The sequence below is a fragment of the Protopterus annectens genome, chromosome 11.part0 (assembly GCF_019279795.1).
Source record: "Protopterus annectens isolate FY-2018-M chromosome 11.part0, PAN1.0, whole genome shotgun sequence".
NCBI classification, from domain to species: Eukaryota; Metazoa; Chordata; order Ceratodontiformes; family Protopteridae; genus Protopterus; species Protopterus annectens.
Window position 1 is genome coordinate 1196691610 of NC_056745.1, and position 22980 is coordinate 1196714589.

The 22980-nt window shown below is 37.7% G+C and overlaps 1 protein-coding gene across 1 annotated transcript in view; it reads right to left on the minus strand.

The window, feature by feature from the left end:
• The window catches only part of LOC122815042 (chloride anion exchanger-like), a 359777-nt gene that overhangs the window by 166928 nt on the left and 169869 nt on the right, over nt 1–22980 (minus strand). Inside the window, exons 9-10 of the mRNA XM_044087290.1 lie at nt 1361–1474; nt 1181–1258 (exon numbers count right to left, since the gene is read on the minus strand). Coding sequence (XP_043943225.1) covers nt 1181–1258; nt 1361–1474 — 192 coding nt within the window. The remainder of the gene's footprint in view (nt 1–1180; nt 1259–1360; nt 1475–22980) is intronic.

A 22980-nucleotide genomic window follows, 5' to 3' on the forward strand; every position in this document is an offset into this window, starting at 1 on the left:
GTGTGTGGGTGGGCCTTTTTTAAAGGTTGGGCGCCAGGCTGGCAACTTGACACCATAAAAATTCACCGCCAATCATTAGCGGACCGGAGTTCCGCTGTGGCGACCCCTAACCGGGAAAAGCCAAAAGACAGTTGAACCATAAAAATGGTCTTGTAAATTTAAAATACTGATGGAGTTTGGAATGGATGGTATAATGAATGTGATTTACTTCCCCATTTATTTTTTGTATATACATGCGTTACATTGGTTTGACAATATTCAACAAAAGGTTAAGAAAAAAGAATTGGAGTGATCATATAAGAGCAGCAGATCATGAGCTTAAAGCCAGTAAACCAGAAAGTCATAGATATGGAAACAGACAGCTTTAGAAAGAGATGCATATGTGATTTATGCCACAAGAAGATCTTGTTTTGTTTGTTTTGCTTTTTTAATTCACAAATAAGAGTTACTTAATGGAGTTTGATTATCTCTGGGGTTGTTTATGCAGATTGCCATATAAGAGATTATCAGTGGCTGGGTTGCCATTACTAGAGCTTAACTATTGTTGCTGCAGTGGGGGCAGCCATGGTGGTGTAGTGGTTAACATGTCACCTCACAGTAAGAGGTTCTCCAGTTCGATTCTCAGCTGAGATGCCTTCTGTGCGTAATCTGCATGACCTTCCTGCAGTTGCATGGGTTTCCTCTGGGTACTCCAGTTTCCTCCCACATTCTAATGACATGCAGTAGGCAGATTGGACACTCTAAATTGGCCGTAGGTGTGAGTGTGTGTACGAGTGAGTGGTATGGATGAACTACCACAGCAGGGCTAGCCACCTGGTGGTGTAAACCTTGGCTCAAGATAATTGTCACTGTGGAGGTGACACCCCAACCCCATGTGCAAAATGGGAAAAAGGGGTTGAAGATGGATGGCTGGACAGAGCTTAACTATTCTATTGACTACATTGTATTCTGAGCCCTGCTCCAGACCTATGCCTTTTATATAAAATGATCTTCGCACCCTGTATCATTGTTTCAAACACTTATTATAAACTTTTCATGTTTTTTTTTCTCTGACATAAACTTATTCTTCTTGTCCTCCACTTTGTACTTCAACTGTTTTTCACTAAACATGTTAACTTCATTTCCATTATATCCATCATATTAGAAAAATAAACATATAAACCTTTTATAAAAAAACTACCTTTGGAAGTGGTTCGAGAAGAAATCCGATAGCAACAATAACAATCAAGACCAACATAGCTGAAATCAGACCAGCGATCTGTGATAAAAAAAAGATTATTGTGATCAAGTTCAAGCAATGTATGTTAAAAAAGAAACACAGCTTCAGAAACAGCATGAACAATTAAGAAATGTTCAGTACCTGTGTCTTCCCTCCTGTACTCTCTTGCACAGCTGACCTTGAGAGTGCTGTACTTGATGCAAATCCACGGAAACATCCAGAAAATATGTTACTTATACCAAATGCTATTAGCTCCTGAAAGTATTGAAAAGGGGAAATTGTTAACCTTTAGTATTTGGTGTTATGTTAACACATCTGATTTGTGTAATAAATATTTTCAAGAAAATTTTAAAAGTTTCAGTATTGGTGTTTCAGCTCTGGAAGAAGTATTTTATTCTTGACGACAACATGCTTTTAGATGCCTTTAAAGTTCTCCTGTTTATGGATTGTGATTACCTGGTTCAGCCTCCATAAACACTCCTGCTGCACTCCTTAATGTCGCTCTAATGTCATTAGTGCACACACAAATGCTTACTCCTGTTGGCAGGTACAACATGTTACATAAGCATGCTAACTACTTGTGAGAGAAAATAAAAAAAAAATACAGCAAAAGTCCATTGGCTATACAGAATAACATGTGTACTGTGTCTGCAAAATTCCCAACTGCGTGAAACACAAAATGGAAAGCATATGTTGTGGAATTCAGTTAAACTAAAAAAACAAAACATGAAACAAATTGTCACACTAAACTGCTGAGCACACTAATATATTCACTCTAAAATACAAAGTAAGAAAATGAGCAAACTTTAAAATGATGGTTTGTAGGAGTCCTGATTCCCCCCAAACTCTGTGGAGAAACTTTTATGTCTATTAAACATTATGTTATTTATATATTTTTAAGTGATGAATGATTTAAATCTCAAAAGCAGTAAAACAAATATATGCACAAAAATGGCATATAGCCTTTTGTATGAACTGGCACAATCCAGCAGTAAAGCTTAAGTCCACATGGTGTACAGGGCTTGCTCCCAACATGGGAGGATGCAGGGGGAGGGGGTTAAACCTGCAGAAACACGTACATAATTCAAAAAATTTGAGTTAACTGTTAACACTATAGAAATTATTTGGACTGACCAAATGAACATTCTGTTAGCATGTTCCATTCTGATTATTTTAATAAATAAATTACTATATTGTTTGTATGTTTTTATACACATACACATGCCATATGAAGCTCAAAAGCACATGCTTGTAGTAGTATGAATTTTAGTCTATGGTTAATAAATGGTCAATAAATAAATTACTATATACTTTGTATGCTTTCTTATACATACATACACACACGCACATTTTATATATACATATATTATATATATATATATATATATATATATATATATATATATATATATATATATATATATATATATATATATTTTATATATATATATATATATATATATAAGAAAGCATACAAAGTATATAGTAATTTATTTATTGACCATTTGTTAATATATATAAATATAAAATATGTATCTATCTATATATATATATACATATATATATATATATATATATATATATTTATATATCTATGTAGCTATCTGTATATGTATACAACAGGGAAAACTGGTACTTCTCAGCAATAAAGCTGCTGGGTAAGAATCCTAAAAAAATCAGGAAAAAAGAACCATACAGCATAGACAAGCAATCACTGAATAATGTGTTTAGTAATCAAAACTTCTTTATTAAAATCAAATAGATTAGCACATTTGCCCTTAAAACAGCTTTAGCTCTGACTTGATTACTGTGAAGTCTCAACTCAGCTTTTCTAAAGTACAAGGTTCTTTTTTTTCTAACTTTTTAGGATTCTCAACCAGCAGGTTTGTTGCTCACAATTACCAGTTTTCCCTGTGGTCAGTTGTTTTCCTTATGGGAGGGAGACATCTTACCCCTATTGTATCTCACTACATGTATTTGTGTTTTATTAAAAAAAAAAAAAATATATATATATATATATATATATATATATATATATATATATATATATATACACACACAAACGCACATGCACACACACACACACACACACATATATATATATATATATATATATATATATATATATATATATATATATATATATATATATATATATTTCTCCGTTAATAAGACCTAACCAGAGAATAAGGCCTAGCATGGTTTTCCAGGGTGGTCATGATATAAGCCCTACCCCAAAAATAAGCCCCAGTTAAAATCATCAACAAGAGATGACGGATGTGTTGAATTATAAAATAATAATATTATTGACACCTGTTGACTGAGGTTATCATACTCTGCTCACCATTTTTGGACAATTCGGACACCCAACTTCTTCTCTTTGCAGAAAGTCATAAGATTTTTTCCCCTGGAGTCCACCACGATTCTTACTGTAACCCTAATCCTCACTCACACTTGACGTTTGAGATCTTTGGCCCATAAACACTTGCAAGTGTACTTTGATTGGTCAAAGTACAGACAATGCATGTAAAACATGCACACTTGATAATGAACGGGTGTAGTTGTGTCTTCTTAACTGTCACCATTTTTGTTGCCACTCCTGTCTTGTAAGTCTTCATTTAATCCCCCCCAGACAAGATGAGTGCAAAAAGAAAGAGCTATTCCATCGAGTACAAGAAAGGAATCATGGAGGACTCCCGGGGAAAGAATCTGATGGCATTCTGCAAAGAGAAGAAGTTGGATCTCCGAATGGTCCAAAAATCGCGAGCAGAGTACGATAAAAAAAAGGGAAATGCTAAGAAGTGCAAGTGTGGATCAGGTCAGCAACTATTGTTTCCTGAGCTGGAAGACATCATCTGTGAATGGATTGCTAACAGGAGAGCAAAGGCTTTGGTTGTGCGCAGGGCTGATATTCAAGCATTTGCCCTTGCAATGGCACCACAGTTAGAAATATTCCCAGAAGAATTCAAAGCATCACAACACTGGCTAGATGGCTTCCTTCAACGATATGAACTGTCTCTAAGAAGATCAACAACACTGTTCAAGCTGGAAGATACTGAAGTTACTAAACATGCACTTTCATTCAAATCCTTTGTTGATGGCATTGACTTTTTTAAATACCAGCTCTCCAACATGATTTCTATGGATGAAACTGCAGTGTTTATGGGCCAAGGATTTCAAACAACAGTTGATCAGCGGGGTGCCTTGTCAATCTACATTCCTCCACTGGTTACAAAAGTGCACGTGTTACCTGTGTTTTGGCAATTCATCTAGATGGAAAGAAAATCCCACCTCTAATCATTAGTAAGGGCAAGAAAGATAAGAATGAACATGTTTCTGGCATTTACATTCTTGAAACCGAAAAAGCCTGATGCTCACAAGCAGTTTTAAGGAAGTGGGTTGATGTAATGCTGTCACTTGTTTTGCAAGGTGGTGAAAGAGGTCTGCTAGTCTGGGATTCAGCCAGCACTCACCACACTAAAGACATGAAGAACGTCCTTGCACAGAGAAGAATAGATCAAATAATGATTCTCGCAGGAATGACTGCCTATTGCCAGATTCTTGATATTAGAATAAACAAGCCATTCAAGGGCCATTTGCCATGGAACTCAGCGACTACACTGAAAATAGAATGAAGAGAAATCAGCATGGAAACTTTGTGAAGCCTAGCCTGCAAGAGGTCGTGACCTGGGTGAAGAATTCATGGGACAAAATCAATGACAGCTGTGTTACCAATGTACTACGAGCAGGCTACATGGACAAGCAGTGCTCATTTAAGGAGAGCTCGATTGCTGGGCATGACAGATTGCGGCCAATGGCTCTATAGGAAATGGAGTCACAAGAAATTCAGGCCGGAATTTGGGGGTTGGAGACTTATGACAATGTTCCAGAAGAAGATAACGTGAATGCATTTGAATAACTTTTCCATTATCGGGGCAACAAAATGGATTGCTTGTATTTTCAGATGCCAGCAAGCTGTGGTCAGTTTTTTACTTTATTGTATTAAGGTAACATTTCATTATCAAGATGTAATTACAAAGTAAGGCCACTAGTTCCCACTTCCCAGACTTTATTTTTATGACTTCCCATCATTCTTCTCTTATGGATTGGGTAAGGAATAAAGAAAGCATCACCACTCAAAAAGTGGCAGTTATTCACCTGTTTTATTCCTCTACTCCAATGCACATGTATTGAGATTTTTCTGCACTTTTTGTTAAACATGCAATATTGCACTGTGAAAGCCAAGTTGTAGATATTCTGAAGTCAAAATGTTTGTTGCACTGTTTATGTAGAATTCTCACACAACTGTTAACACGTTACCTAGAACTGTCGCCCAATAATGGAAAAGTACCAAATAAATGTCAATTTGTATACATGAATAAATGTCGATTTGTGTACATGAATAAATGTCGATTTTTGTACATGAATAAATGCCGATTTGTGTACATGAATAAATGTTGATTTTTGTACATGAATAAATAAATAAATGTAGATTGTTGTGCAGGGGGTGGGTAAATAAGGCATCCCCTGATAATAAGCCCTAATGCGTATTTCGATGGGGGAAAAGTACAAGATCCGGTCTTATTTTCGGGGAAATATGGTATATATATATATATATATATATATATATATATATATATATATATATATATATATATATATATATATATATATATATATATATATATATATATTCTCTCATGAAATACTGAATGCTCAAAATGGCAAACATAAAAAGAACAGTCATTTTAGAGTGAATCTAAAATGACTGAAATATGCAAAAGTAACATTTATTTATTTATTTATGTTTTGCTAATGATAACGTTCAGTCATATGAGAATTTGCTCTTTTTTACAAAAATTCCAAATTCCTTTCCTGTGAAAGGAAACACTTGACCACCATGGTGAACTGTGCCCTCTCTTCGGTGTAGTGTGATCTCGGAGTTGGTATATTTAAGTAGGGGGTGTGGAAGGCTTCGCCCCCCACATTAAATACTGTTTTAAGTTGTTTTTTTTTTTCTTTTTCTTTTTTTTTTTTTTTTTTTGTGGAACTGTTCCGAGTGTTCAGCATTTTCAGCATTCGCTGAACTAGGGTCAATGAATAAGCGTTCGCCTTTTTAAGAGTTTGCTTATTTAATATAGACCCTTATGCAAGTACTATAATATAAAATGCTCAGCTATAGTGAGCACAAGATAGACAGTTTTTTCTACTCAACATATTCACTCTGAATCTACATTTCATTACAGATTCATAGATTCATTGCTTTTTCCCAGTCCATTGAGTCATATGAACACTGACACCTTGCCAGAACCCTCTCTCAGGCTGTACCTCCTTTCTCCAGGAGACCTATACCAGTCAATCCTGGAGTAAATTTGTGGATACCCATCTAATCATCTAATTTATGTTTAACCAGAGATAGTGAGTAGCACTGCTTAGCATGCAGGAGAAGTTTATTCCAGCAGATTGACTGACTATGGATTATAAACCTGTCCCTCCACCATGTTTTATTATTTATGTGTTGGTGAAGATTTAAGTATGTGGTTCTAGTGTTCTAATACTGGTGAATATATTGGACTTGCAGGGAAATGAGAGGCCCCAGGACAAGCATTTGTTTTAGGGCACAGTAAGTGACATAAACATCTCCACTCAAACGTGTTTCAGATACTGAATGAAGGACTTGAGCTGCTGCTCCAACAGTATAGCGGGATAAAACCCTAACTATAGCACAGCTGAACAGGGTACTATCAGCAACTGAGGCAGCTGACAGAGCTGTCGGGGAGGAATGGGTGTTATCGCTACGGGGAAGAAGATCAAAACAGCATTTCCCACAAGATCCTTGGTGGAGGCAGGGGACACGTGAAGAAGGAGGTATACTCCTACAATTATGGCAGAGACATTGACTGAGTTGCTTTAGTGGCAGGGCAATATATCAGCATGTCCCCATTGCATGCATGACCTCCCAATACACCCAGAAGAGCGAGACTGCATGGGGGGGGGGTTGGGCATAAACAAAACAATCCTACAGCAGATTGTGACATGTCCACACTTCTAGGACTCCCTTAGGTTCTACATCAGCCCCAGCCCTTACAGCAAAAGTCTGGGGTGCTGGGGAAGGCTGGTAGACCTGCAATGGGCATTGGGCATTGGAGAAGGGTAGACCTGTGATCTTTTTTGGTTAGAACCTTTGGGATCTTTCTAATTGTTTGATATGTTTAGTGAGATACATCCCAAAGTAAGCATTGTACTCAATAACTGGCCTGATTAATGCTGAGTATAAGGGAGAGATTACTTCTTTAGACATGGATTATATTAAATTTTTATCCTCACGTCTACATTTGCATATTCAAATTCTAAAAGTGCAATCCCTCAGTGTTTCTACAACTATTTTAAAATGGCATGAAAGGTCTCTATCCAAAATATTACTACTCCTATAAATTTGAAATGTAACCAAAATGTTATTTCTACTTATCACCCCTCACAAATATTCTGTACCATCATACTTGTATTTTTTTATTACTTCCTCCCTCTAATGCTTTTCTTCTTCTCCGACTATGCAGTCTAGCATCTCCCTCCCTATCATTAAACCTCCTAGCTCTCTCACTACTCTCATCCAGATACTGTTGCCAGGCTAAGATCTACTGACTATCCTCTGCTGTTTCCCCCTAAATACCTTCTCCTATTCATTTCTCAGACAATCAATGAACCCAGTAAGCTTTCCTATTGTCAGTGCCAGCCTGACCTTCCATTTTTGTTATGGCCTTATTTGCCAGGAGAGCTACCAGACATAAAAGTACTTCATCCCAGCTGTGCCAGGGTCCTTCTTCTCAGATTCCTGTAAATGGTAAATCTTTAGTTATATGATATGCTGAGAGATTATCCTCTGTAATTTTCCTTCTGTCTCTTTTTTATATTAATCTCATTTGTTTAAACTCTGAAAAATATGTATCCAAGATCCTGTTCTCTTTTCTGATATCTCTTTCACCTTGAACTAACCACCTGGAACATGACTACCAATCTAACAGGGGTATAAAAAAACTTATGTTGGCATTTCCACAACAAAATCCTATATCACCCCAAATTGGTTGCTGTTTTATGCTGCATATGTATTATTTCCCAGACCATTGCTTGTATTTCCCTCTCTAATATTGTTCCCCATTCTGCCCCCAATTTACATGTGACCATTTTTTGTAATCATCAGACCTTTGTAGGTCTGTGTTATCAAATACCTGTGATCTGTTTTATTTATTTATTTTATTTTATTGCATTGCATTTGTTTACTGGGAAAGTCCACTGGGCCTAAAAGAGCCCATTTTCAGTGGAGGCTCGGGGAGAAAAGCTCCAACAAGAACACAGATATAGAAAAAATGTAAACATTAATTGGTACAGAAGTAGAAACAGTGTTACGCATAGTAATTACATTAATATATAAAAAATATATACACAAAAGCAGGAATTTAGTTGGTTGCCAGATGAATTCAATCAGAAGTATAAACATAGATATATTAATCAGTGTTATTGTACCAGTATCTATAAATATGGAGAAAGTATCATCGGTCACTAGTAGCAAAAAGCATAGGAATTTAGTTATAATATAAGGAGAAGGAAGAGGTTAGGTTATAGAGCAGGTACATAGCCAGGAACAGTTGAGATTTTTTTTAGTATTTGTTTGAAGGTAGTGGTGTTACCTGTGTTTCTTATAGAAGGTGGAAGTGAATTCCATAGTTTGGCGACGGTGAAGGAGTAGAGGAGTTGACCAGCAGGTAAGGTGGGCTTTTCTACTTTTAGAAGTAGATGATTTTCAGATCTTAGTTGCCTGCTGGGTTGGTATTTGGCAAGTAGAATTGAGAGAGCAGGACAGTCTGTGGGTCTGTAGATTATTTTGTGCGCTGTTGTTAGTTGGGTGAATGAGAGATGGTGGGGGAGTTCCAGCCACCCTAACTGTTTCAGAGAGTTACAGTGGTGGGATGAGAATTTGGCCTTGGTGGCAAATTTTGCTATTCTGTTGTAACACATATCAAGTTTGGATTTTGTAGAATTTTGGATATTAGTGAGAAGAGGGGCACCATAAAGGAGAGACGGTAATAAAAAGGTAGTTGCAAGGGTTTGTCTAGTAGAGAGGCTAAGAAAGTGGTGGTGCCTGTAAAGCATACCCAGCTTTTGGTGTTTTTTTATATTATTGTTTATGTGTAGGTCAAAGTTAAGGTTTTCAACTATAATAATGCCTAGTAATCTAGTGTGTGGGACAACTTCTATAGTGGTATTGTCTTGGGCTTGTATAGTGAAGAGTTTTTTTATCTAGGGGAGTGGTTTTCTTAGGAGTAAAAATTACTAGTTTAGTTTTTTTTTTGGATTTAGGGCAAGATGATTATTAAGCATCTAAGATTCAGTAGAGGTGAGGGCATTCTGGGTGATATGCTGGAGTTCAGAGATGGAATTTGCAGTGCATATTATTGTAGCATCATCACCATACTGGATTGCTGAGTACTGTGGGAAAGTGGAGTGAAAGTTGTTAATAAAGATGCTAAATAAGAGAGGACCAAGTATGGAGCCTTGGGGTACTCCTGTGGAAGTACTGAGGAAGGGAGAGTAAGATTATTGCCATTTGGTGGATTGCTGTCTATTGGAGAGATAGCCATTGAACCATTGTAGGATAGGAGGAGAAATGTGGAGGGTGGATAGTTTAGACAGGAGGATATTATGGGAAATGGTATTGAAAACTTTGGAGAGGTTGAGGAAAATGGAAGCGATTATTTTACCAGAATCCCGTGCCCAGTCAACTGTATCAAGGAAGGATAGGAGGGCGATAGTAGTGCTGTGTCTTGGTCTGGAACCATGCTGAGTGGGTGATAGAATTTGATTTTCAAACAGGTCATTGAGGAGTTGGGCATGGATGCATTTTTTCAGTATTTTAGAGAGGGGTGAGAGAATTGCTATGGGTCGAAAGTTTGTGGTGTCTGTGTTAGTGCCACCTTTGTGTAAGGGAAGAATGAATGCTTTTTTCCAGAAGTCTGGGACAAGGGATTCTTTAATCGATCTCTTAATGAGTATGCTGAGGGGATAAGCTATAGAGTTTGCAGCTAGCTGCAGGAGGTAAAGGGGTGTTTTGTCAGGGGCCAGAGTACATAATTTTAACTTAAGTAAAAGTTTTTTTATTGTGATGGTGGGTGTGGGGGAGAATTTTAGGTTAGACTTGAGGGTAGGATTATTTTCTGGGATGATTTGGTCCCAGGCATTTAACTTTCTTATACATCCACACCTTTGAATGCTGCTCTGTCAATTCTGTAATATTTTTAAGCAATAATGCCTGAAAGGGTGTGTATTATTGTGTAATTAATGCCCGCCCAGGGGTGTTATGAGGCCTGACACCGCAGGCAGAGGGCCTCTACATCCCTGGAAGGGTGTTAATTACACATTAACACACACCCTGTCTGTCATTATTGCACTTAGAGAATGGGCTCTCTGTAAAACTGTTGTGTTTTACTTCTTATTTTTTTTAAGTACTATATTATTATTTTATATATTTTTGATGTAAAATAGTTCCTCCACCTAATGTTTCAAACTTTCTGTAATATATCTTAATGGTGTTGGAGGAAGCATTTTACATCAAAAATATATAAAACAATAATATAGTACTTAAAAAATAAATAAGTAAAACATAATTTTACAGAGAGCCTAGTCACTCTTTCACTCATACATAGTTTCTTCTGCTTTCACGTGCACATACATATATACACAGTCTCCTCTGGTTTTATACTCGCACTCACTCATGCAAGCAGAACTCTCAACATCTTAGCATAAAAAAATCTGGACAAAGCCAAAAATAGTGGTGGGATAAAGCCCCAAAAATAGGGACAAATTTTAAATATTGCTCTTATAAACTTACAAAGTTGCTAGAATAAAAGTTCTTATATTACAATGCATTTTCTGAAAGATATAAAGCCTGAAACTCAAATGCCTGTCATTATTTACTGAATTCACTCCTCACTGATTTGCCTCAAAACTTCAGAAAGCCACACATTTTTTGAGAAGCAGACAAAAAATAAGAGGCAAAAATCCCGACATTCTGCTAAAATTTGAACAATTGAGAGCTATGCACACAAGACCACTCTCTCTCAGTCTCACACACACACAGTCTCCTCTGCTTTCATATATGCATTCACTTACACATGATCACTCGACCACTCTCTCTCGATCTCATACTCACAGTCTCTTCTGCTTTCATACACGTATTCACTCACACATGCAGACAGATACACACTCATACTCATACGCATACATGCACACACATATACACTTTTTTCTGTTTATTTTTTTACATTCGGTAAATAGCAAAAGCGGTGCTTAGCGAGTATAAAGTAATGATGGCCATTTTTTTTCAGTCTGAGTTCCACGGCAGCTTGATATGATGCCGTGAAGTGGCGCACTCATTTTTTGGTGAGCATTACTTGTTCATTAATACTCTGCTGGAGAACATTTGTTCTGCAATCAGGGTGCTGATGTACAGTTTACCTATTCTGTAATGTAAATTAATACCCAGGTCTCATGGTTTCTCTGTGCTTGTTGTATAGCCCGATAAATGACTAAATGCCTCTAAGATATTCAAAGCACTAGAATATTTTCATGGGGTCTGAAAAGTGTTAATAGGACATTGTCCACAAATAAAGATAATATAATTCCCATGGATTCCCCCTTATGCCCCCCATATCTCAGACCTCCGAATTGCAATATCCAATGTCTCCATATAGATTGCAAATAACAATGCAGACATTGGGCACTCCTGTTTAGCACCTCTTGTCACTCTGAGAACTTCCAATAAACCAGGCCTATCTCAACCCTGGCATTCAATTCTCTATAAAATCTTTCCTAAAGGGACACATCTCTGTGGGAAAATTAATCTGCACCCTAAATATAAACTCTCACTCTGCTCTGTAGAAAGCATAATCTGCATCAAAACACAGCAATGCCACAGCCCTACCCCCCACATGACATCTCGGCATCCTCAATAAGCAATAGTGTCATTATTAAGTTATCTGCTGTCCTTTATCCATCAGTAAGCACACTTTGGCCCATGGTTATTAAGCCGACAACACTTTAGATACACTGGCAGCCATCACTGTCATGATGAGTTTATAATTATGATTCAACCCACAATCAGGTGGGACTATTTTGGGTCCCTTCCACCTTTCTCTATAGTAAAAATGGCTGCCTCCTTCCAAGACTGAGGAAACTACATTCTGGTCAAAATGTTATTAAATAACTTTACCCATAAGCCAACCATCTCATCTCTCATCAATTTCCATACCTCAAATTGCAGTCCATCTGACCCTAGTGTTTTCCATATCACCTGTTTCTTTTAACATTTCTTTAATTTCTAATCCAATAACTTCCTTTAATAAAGAAACAGCTGCTCCCTTCATTAACCTTGGCAAGTCTAAATTTCCCAGATATTGATTATCTAATGCCACCCCTTCTCCTTTTTTATATGCTTTCTCTGTTCTATATAGGTTCACATAGTATTTTGCACAAATCCTTGTTATTGTTCCACTGGCCATCTCCGCTTTTCCAGTATCAGAATCCCTCAGCCTAAATATAGTCAGTTTTTGGCTGTTGCAATCACATTTCCCAGGCCATGAGTGATTTGGAGGAGCTATCAAAATGCAACCCATGCAATGATGCCTTCTGCAGTTTAAGTCTCGTATCTTCTTTCACTTCCATTTTGCTTTACACATTGCCTAATTGCCTCTTTTCCTTCTGTGTCAGTTTTATAACTTTAACTGTAGCTTTCTAAGTCTTCCTTCTGTTTCCTTAGAAGTATATCCATTATTTGCCTGTCCTTTGCAGCCTCTCTTGTATCTTTAACAATTGCTTCCTTTTATTTATACCGTCCTTCTACTGTGATCTCATTTAATTTGCATATGGTATGCTCTGAAATTTTTCTGACCCATCTTCTGCAAGTTTTGTTCTCTAATTTATATATTGGAAATCTTGAATGTCTTGAGTACTTAACCACCTGCTCATATTGCAACCCTATTATTTAGTGGGCATGATCTGTAATAAAATGTGGGCAATACCTCATCCCCTACTATCTGATTACTATATTCCTTCAAAATATATCCCATATCTATCCATGACTATGTCCCTTGTCTAGTGGAATATTAAGTATACCCCTGTACCAGTCTATTGTGATAATGAAATCACAATATATAGGTTCATAGGTTGATACTAGGCTATCTGCCCTAGGGCATTTACAAGCCTAGCCAGAGTGTGTTTGGCTTTCGCACCCTTCTTAGATTAGTTGACTGTGCCTCTATATAGTAGGTCACAGAAGATAGCCCATTTAAGGTTAGTTTACCATGCCTCTGTCTAGCAGTGACACAGAAGAGATCCCAGGGGTAAATTTACGATCTCCCATCCAAACGTCAAGATTCTTCTTGAAGAGGGTCATTGAGGGGCTCTGTCTGACATGGATTGGGATTTTGTTCCAGAGTGAGGGGAGCCTCTGGGATATGAATCTGTCCCTCCAGCATGTTCTATTTATTTCTGTGCTGAGGTTTAAGTCACTGGAGCATGTAGTTCTGATGGAGTTGGATTTCTTGAGATGGAGCATGTCCATTAATTCTGGGTTGGACATGGCTTTATACGTCAGGCACAGATCACGTCTGAGTAGGCGGTAAGCAACTGAGTAGAGCTGGAGTTTCTTTAGCCTAACTGCGTAGGGCATCTGTTTGAGTCCCTTGATCCTCCTGGTGAGGTACTTTTGGGGTCTTTCTAGTTGTAGCAGATGTCGGGTAAGGTACATCCCAAATGGGGGCATTGTATTCAATTATGGGCCTGATGAGTGATGAGTAGAAGGGCACAATGACCTCTCTTGATCTAGATGTGAACCCCTTCGTGATAAGGTGGGCTATATAGAATGTCTTTCTAACCACTTTGGCAATGTGATTGTCAAAGGAGAGATTGCAATCTACTTAGGTCCCCAAATCCCTAATTACTTCTTCCGTACTTAATGGATTACCACCTATGTGGTAATTTGTGGGCACTTTGTTTTTCTCAAAGGGGATGACTATGCACTTTTTGGCATTTAGCTTTAGGCCATGGCTCTGGCACCAGTTATCCATCTCTGTGAGACCTTTTTGGAGGATGCTTGTGTCAGCAGGCAAGTTGATTATGGCCCCCAGTTTGCAGTCATCTGCAAACTTTGTCAGCCATAGTCCTCCTGTGTTAGCCTGTACCTCAGAGAAATATATACCGAACAAGAGAGGTCCCAGGACTGAGCCTTGTGGGATGCCACTTGTAACTGGTTTAGAGTCTGACATGGCACCTGCAATTCTGATCATGTGGGTTCTATCCCTAAGCCAGTTTGCAACCCATCTTGTGACATAGGGGTTGATATTTACGCTGGTGAGCTTATTTATGATGCCCGAGTGGGGTATTGTGTCAAAGGCTTTTGCAAGGTCAAGGTAGGCTGTGTGGACTACCTTCCCTTTGTCTATGGCCTTGGTGACTGTTTCAAAGAAATTGACCAGGTTCAAGAGGCAAGATCTGCCCTTAACAAAGCCGAATTGGGTAGGATCCAGTGTTTGGAGGTTCCCAATGTCTTTGTTTATGAGTTTCATGATGATACGCTCCATAGCTTTGCAGACCAGGCTAGTTAGGCTTATAGGGCGATAGTTTCCAGGGTTCGTTATGGCATCACCTTTATGGAGTGGGACCACTATTGCTGTATGTCATTCTTTGGGTACATATCCTGTTGTAAGGCTGAGACTGAACAGTGATTTTAAGTGAGGGTTCAGTTCTTCTTGGAGCTCATGTAAAACGCAGCCCGGGACACCATCCGGTCCCATTGATGCTGTGTTTTTTGCTTTGGAGAGGGCAGTTCTCACCTGTGCATCTGTGATATCAGGGAGGCTACACTCTGTTGGGATAGTCATTTGCCCATTTGGAGGGGGGGGAGAAGTTTGCACTGAACCTGTCTGCCAGGATGTTGGCAATGTCTGTGGGTTGAGTGTATTTTTTGCCATTTTGCACTAACTCAGAGCATATCTGGGAGTTTCCACCCAGGTTTCTGACATAACTAAAGAAAGCCTTGTGATTATCTTTAGCGTCTTGTGCAATTTTTCTTTCAAAGCTGGCCTTAGATGATTTTATGAGGGATCGTAGTTTCTTGCTAGTACTGATCAGAGTTGCCTTCCCTTTCAGGGATTTTGCTCTATCATGTAGTAGTTTCCTCCTTCTGTTGTACAGCTTATTTATGGCTGGGGTCCACCAGACAGGTCTCCTGCCTTTGGAGGAGTGTGTCTTGGTTTTATTTGGGATAGCACAATCCATGTATTCCTGTAGGTATCCATAGAATGCGTTTGTAAAGGATTCTGTGGTTTGGGCCGTATTTTCCACTGGCCCTGGGGCTTTGAAGGATTCCACCTCAGTTTTGAGAATTGGGAAGTTTACTTTTGAGAAGTTTTTGACCTTGGTTTCCTTTGCTGGGGGTGGGGATGGGATATGGATGTCCATAGTGATTCATTTATGGTCATATCTTACCAATGAGGGGTATACCTCTGGTATGGAACACAGAGTCCCCATGTTGGTGATCTTTCAATTCTAGTTCAACTAAGGTCATCTTTGTTAGCTTGTCTGCCACAGACAGTCTCTGCATCATAGGTTCATAGGCTCATAGGTTGGTACTAGGCTATCGGCCCTAGGGCCTATACAAGCCTAGCCATAACAATTCCCTGGCTCATTGGACCTGCCTCAAACTCATCCATTCTATGCATTTGGTTCATATTGATATGTTGGCTGTTTTGATCTAATTTCTAAACAATAAGTATTATAAAACACACCATTTTACATACTAAATGAACATAGTTATATTATTTAATAATCAAGTGAAAGCCCCAATGGTATTCATATCACTGATGGAGCCTGAGAAAACATGCCTGTAGTGAATGGACATGCCCCAAAGATTTTCATTTACATTGCGATTTTTATCTTCTGACTTCAATTTTTTCTAGTAATTGCAAGCACTGTGCTAGATTTAAAAAGATTATTAAAATAAGGTTTAAGTCCTTACGAGCATGTTCGCAACAAAAACAAACAAACAAGCAAGCAAGCAAAAACACATCAAACAAATAAATATGTTGGAACGCAACAGTGCAAAACAAGAACAGCTGAAAGTGTCAGTGTATTTTAAAAGGCAAGAGGCAAGTACAAGGTTTACATCACTGTCAACAATCTCTAAATAACTTTTAACTGTTAAAGTCACTTGGAGGGTAATTTCTGCAACATAACTTAACATTTCCTGACAAAATGAGGACTCTACTAAAAATAGTTAGTGACATTTTCAGGATACGAACTGTTATAGGGTATTTAACCTCACATTCACAGGCTAAATATTCACCACTGCAGAAACTAATGCCTGAACTAATACAAATTAAGGTAAGTACTAAATAGTTGTCATCGTTTCGTTAGCATCAGGAAAAGCAGATTCCTTAAAATTATATATACATTCATTCTCTTTCATTGTTCATCTAACTTTATTTTAAAACCATCCAATTATAATTACATATGAATATTTAAAGGTAATTTGTACGTCAATGAGAGTATAATTTGTGATAAATAAGTATCCATTTTCATTGGATGAATGCCAGGATATTTTTCAGTGTTAATCCTACACTTTTTCTTAAATTTGCATCATGTATTGATTGATAAGCTAAGCATAATTTTCCTTTTAGTATTCTATGCTCTAATCTGAATAAATCAATTTTTTGAAGTCTCTCAGAAGAAGTATATTATTCCTCAGCTCTCTGAGTCTGTTTGTAAAATTATTTTGAACAAACTTCAGTTGCCATAAATATCAAAGTGTGATCTGGCAGAATGCGAAGAATGTACCCAAGAAGTGGTAACCCTGGACTTATAAAGGAGACATAACACAGCTGGTTCTTTTGTAGTCATTGTGACAACCCACCACTGAACCAGTAATCAAGGAGCCTCAATCCTCACCACTGGCAACAGTGGGGGATGTACAGTGGGAGGATAGCAGGTACGCACACAATATTTCCAGATGCAGCTCTCTGCATCAAGTGCAATTTCCCTTAAGAACACACAGAGACCACAGTCAGTCCAGATCCCCAATAAAACTCCCCACTGGCACAGCTATAGAGTTGAGATCTCAGCCAAGTCAAGCCCAGCCAAGACCTCCAGCACCCTCACTGTCCAACCAGTGCTTTGTGTCCCTGCCAAATAGGTGACACACATACTCTTTGAGATTTGATTTACACACACACACACACACACACACACACACACACACACACACACACACACACACACACACACACACACACCTTTGAAAGGCTGGCACAGGTTTACTAGCTATGTCCCCTTTTCCCCAGACTGTAAGGTAGTTATAACTGCCAGCAGCCAACTCCTTATAAGCTACTTTAAGGCCCTTAACAAAGGGTGTCCAATCTTACTGTGTAATATTAATATTAATATAAATGGTAGTTTGACCAAGAACAAGGCTATTAGAAGTAGCTCACACAGTGTCACCAAATAAATTTGCAAGTACTCTCAAAACTTTAATATCTCTAGACAGATCAGCCACAATGAAAGGTTTAAATATAATTAATAATAAATAATAAAAGAAAAAGAAAATACTCAGTATATAATCACAGCGACATCAGAGTTAAAAAAACACAGGAAATACTTAAAACAACATTGCAGGACAGTCTCAAATAAATAAAGAAAATATGTAAACTAAGTTTCACTATATTCCTGACTGAGTCTAAGAAAATTACTATACCCTAGTTAACCTACTTAAGAGCAAGGCACATGTGGTGAATGGATCTTCTTTAGTTGTTGTCAGGTCCAAGACAGAATACAAAATGCTCTGTCTCACTAAGAGACCTCTCAAATTAATATCTCAAATATTACTGCTGGAATAGCTTGCAGAATGACATCATTTCTTGTCATCTGACCCTATCCCAGTTGAAACCCCCACTGCTGGAAGCTAGCAGTATTTAGCATCTACCTGTGAAAATACCTACACCTCAGATCTTTGACAGATACTGGAAGTCATAAAACAATTTCATTCCTTCACATTTCAAAACTAGTATTAGTTCACCTTAAAGACAATACAGAAAACTCCACAGTACAGACATCATGTCTCTAGCTGCCTTGAAACTGAAATATAAAATCATTTCATGTCAGCTATTTTTCTGAAGTTAACCTCCTGTATTCCAGTTTCCACTGTTAAAATATATACATTTAAATGGTTACAATAGTGCACGTACATTTCTGTTCCTTTCCAGTAGGGTACACTGTTGATCCATTTTAAACACAAGCATTTTGCAAATACCCTTTCCAACACATACGTCTGTATAAAGTACAGTTCTAATACAGTTGTAACTCAAGCATCTTATATAAATCATGTTGATATTCACAAATGACATATAACTATTTACAAAATTCCAGATAGCTGTGCTGGCAGTATCTCTATTTGTCACAGTCATAACCTTGAATATTATTACATTTTGTCTCAATGTCCTTGTTTTGATATTTGCAACATGTTTCTTGAATGGTATTCCCTGAGATACTTGTGTACTTAGATCTCTAATGCTAACAACTATTTCTAGTTGGAGATTATTAAGTGCAACTCTTTTACCTTTCATTTGGCCATATAACATTACTTTTTTCTTGCTCATGTTAAAGATTAAACCAACTCCGGTAACACAAAAAGTTAGGCTGTATAGATAAGTATTTTATTTAGTTATACCCTCACTATTATGAAAATATATCATCAATCCTGCAGGCATCATCATCATACAGAGTCATGAATATGAAAACATTAAGTCACATAGGAGCAGTTCCAGCAGCTTGTGGGACACCAGCTGTTACTCTTTATGAAGCTGATTTAGCCTCCTGAATCAGCTCCGTATTGAAATATCAGGATGCCATGTGCTGAAATGATGAAAAAAACACAAGAGAAGAACAAATATTGACCATTGCACTTCTCCTTTAAATGTGTTTGATGCTGGGAGGTAAGTCCCCTGCACTCCTCTTGATGTGGAGGTCTGTCCCTGAATTTATATATACTATCTCCAAGATTACTATATCCTAGAGAAAATGTAAAATAATTGAGAAATGGTAATCTCCGATTTAGTGTATGTATGGTTGGATTTTTGGTCATCCAGTTTCCACGTTCAAAGACTTGACATTGTAAGCCCAGACATTTCAAACAGCTACCCTCTGAGTCACCACCCTTTGTTATGTATCCTTCAGCCAGATTGTTATGTAGTAAATAACATGTTGTTGACCTTGAATAGGAGTTTCTTTAAAATGATTTGATATGACAGAGTGTCAAAAGCTTTGCTAACATCTAGCTGTCTGTTTAGAAATTAGTTTACTGAAATTCAAGATGTTATGTACATAGAGGCCCCAGAATGTACATCAGTGTTATATGCTATAGTCTGAAGTAAGAAATTCTGAGAAGACTCTTCACAATGTCTGCATCAGTTCTGCGGGTTATCTTAAATCCTGCAAATCACATCCTCCAGTAATAGAAAGAGATTCCCTTTTCCATCTACTTCCACAATTTTTTTTCTATGGAACATACTGATTCATCTTTAGGTACAGACATATATTCAGATGACCAATAATTCCTGTCTTCAGATTCTCCCCTAGAAAATGTATCATTTTGACAGAGTATGTTTTGAAAGATAATATTTTGGCATGACCTACAGATGTTTCTTTCACTAATGATGATGTGTAAATTATAAAGATCAGATGAAATGCATCCATGACTTATTCCAGCCTTAGCTGCTTTGTTTCAAACTGAACCAAAGCCTATAAGTAGGGTCCTGGCAAATAGCCTCTCACTCCAGAAAACTGACAAACGACAGTCCCACCAGACTGAAGAACTTACACAGAAATTTAGCATTTGACAAAGTCCTGTCTCCTTTCCATCTAACCAGCTTCAAAAGAATTGCCACATTGTTGTTGTTGTGTCTTTTGGCTTTTAGGGGTCGCCACAGCGGAACTCTGGTCTGCTACTGATTGGTAGTTAATTTTTACGTGCCGAGTTACCAGCCCTGATGCACAACCTTCAACGAAGGTACGCCCATTCACGCATGTCTCCATGCAGAAGACGCTCTAGCTAAGAATCGAACCGGAAAGTGTCTGACTGTGAGGCGACAACGCTACCGCAGCACCACTACCTTCTGATAATATATGCAGAGTGACCCACAGAGTTGAGTAAAGGGTGTCCACAATCTATAACCTAGTTTTTAGGCCTATAGCTACCTAATGCACATGGCACAGTATCATAATATTCTATCAGACAGAGGATATGGTTCAACTATTACCTGACTCTGATACCAAGTAAAAGGTTTTAAAAGTGGTGTGTACCACACTGAACATAAGTTTCCAAAGAATAATGGATATTTTTTGTGTAGTGAATGCTCCTGACAGGTCTGTCACTAGAATTTACTTCTTTCCACATTAAATAAAAGCTAAGATGTTTGAAGCCTCTGTAAATAGTAAAATACTTTTTGCCCAAGTTACCACCAATGGCAAGAAACTGATGCCAGTGAAAACAACAGTTTATATATCTATCTCATAATTTTTTTCTTCCTGAAAAAGTGTTTCCTGAGGAATGAGTAGGAAACTGAAGAGCAAAGACAGGACAGGCAACAATGCAACAACAGTAGAAATAACTGTCCTTGCGATCCAGGTCAAAGTTAATTCCTTCATTCCTTCCCCTTGGGTTTGCCACAATACTTTTTTATTGAGGAGCTGAAAAATACTTCAGTCAATTAGAACAAACTATGTGGCTGAAATGACTACTATAAATAATTACTTTGGATGTCATCTGTCTGACAGAACACATGATTCTATTCTAGGATTTTGGAATATCCAAAAGGGAGATCATTATTAGGGCTCTCAAACTTAATCAAGTGCAAGTTTATACAGACAAAAACTGTTATACCATGCAGAGTCTGTTTCCTCTAATAAGCCATAATTCCCATTTAATAAATTTGTATATGAAATATACTTACCTTCATATTAGTGTCTGCTCTTTCCACATGACATTCCTCATATTTCAAGTGGCTAGTTTCATTTCCAATTCTTGGAGTTTCCTCTTCCTGGCACTTTTGTGTTGGAGAAAACTACAGAAAATGTTCTACCAGGATGTATGAGGATCATTATGCTATCAAAAACTCTTATACAGTGCTCTGACCTAGCACATCTTCTCTAACTGATTTATACTCAATGTCCTATAGGTGGTCCACATGAATCATCTGATAGGAGACTATTACTCCTACTTGGAGAAACAGGAGTTAATTTGGAAAAATTGACTTCCTGTGTATATAGCCTCAAGGATGAATGAGTGCATATCTAAGAAAAGCATCATGAACCCAAGGAAGTTTATCTACCAAAATACATTGCAGCAGTATGTGGTCATGGGGACCTTCAAGAGGCTATTAAGCTTTATATATTATATATTCCTAGTAACAGCTTATACAACCCATTTATTTGGACAGCCCAGGACCCTCTCTGCATTGTTTCATTTAATCAAGAATTTCAGCAGCTCTTCTCACTACTGATGTACATATAAAGGTATCTTTCTTGTTTCATTCTCAGTTGGGCATCCACACCTCCTCCACATCATACACTGAGCCTCATTGTGTTGCATATATTTTACTTATAATATTACCATTATTGGTTGCTGCAAGATTTTAGTCTAGGAAGTTCATATACAAATCCTAGTTTCAGATTGGCTAAATCACCCTTCAGCTAAATCTTCCACTGGCTAGCTCCTAAATGGCTGTTCAGCATCTTCCATTTTGTTTTATTGATTAGTTACTGCTGATATTTTATTGAAAAGTTTGTAATGACTACTTACCTTTTATTGGTTAATTCTTTAATAAGTAACTTTTCCTTAGTAAATTTAGTTGATACAGCCTCTGTTTTACCTATTGATTTACTTGAAACATGTTGAATTACTTATTTTATAATGCAAATGGCATAAGGATATAAAATACAAACTGTGAGATATACTGTTTGGAAAAAAATGTCTTATGAAGTTTGACTGGGTGGATGAAGGCACACAACAACAGTCTGCTGTTACCCTTTACAACTAACTAAAATGTTCAGGGTCTATGGTTCACAACTTCCTTACATACGGATGCAGCCCAGTGCAAGGTACACATGAGGAAAGTTTTGGGACTCTTAAACATTTAAATACAATAGCAAATTCAGATTCTCCTAACTATGGCAGTGGAGTCCATCTGGTAGATCAAACTATACAAGCTCTCCCTGAGTTGTGTTCTCTACTTTCCCTTTTCCTCCAGGAGCCTGAAAACAGATGCCTTGCACTACACACAGGAAGTCCTTCTGGTTTAGCTAAAGATTCAAGGTGCCTGATCTTACCAAGACTACCTTCTTCTTATAAGAAGGCAATTACAGCTGCGGCTCTGACTTTGCAAATAGTTCAACTATTTCTGCATACATCTGTTTTTCAGATAAACATAGGCAATACAACTGACTTGCAGTATATTAGCAGGCAAATGGGAATGTATGTTTATCCCCCATGCAGGGAAACAATAAACATTTTAGAACTCACAATGAAGGACAAAACCATCTTGCAAGTGAGTCAAGGATATCGGTAAGATAGAACAAAAAAAAAAAATCCCCCCTGAATGGAAATTGGATGGCTAAGATCCCAGGATACCCTTAGATTCCATAACTGACCCCAACACGATACA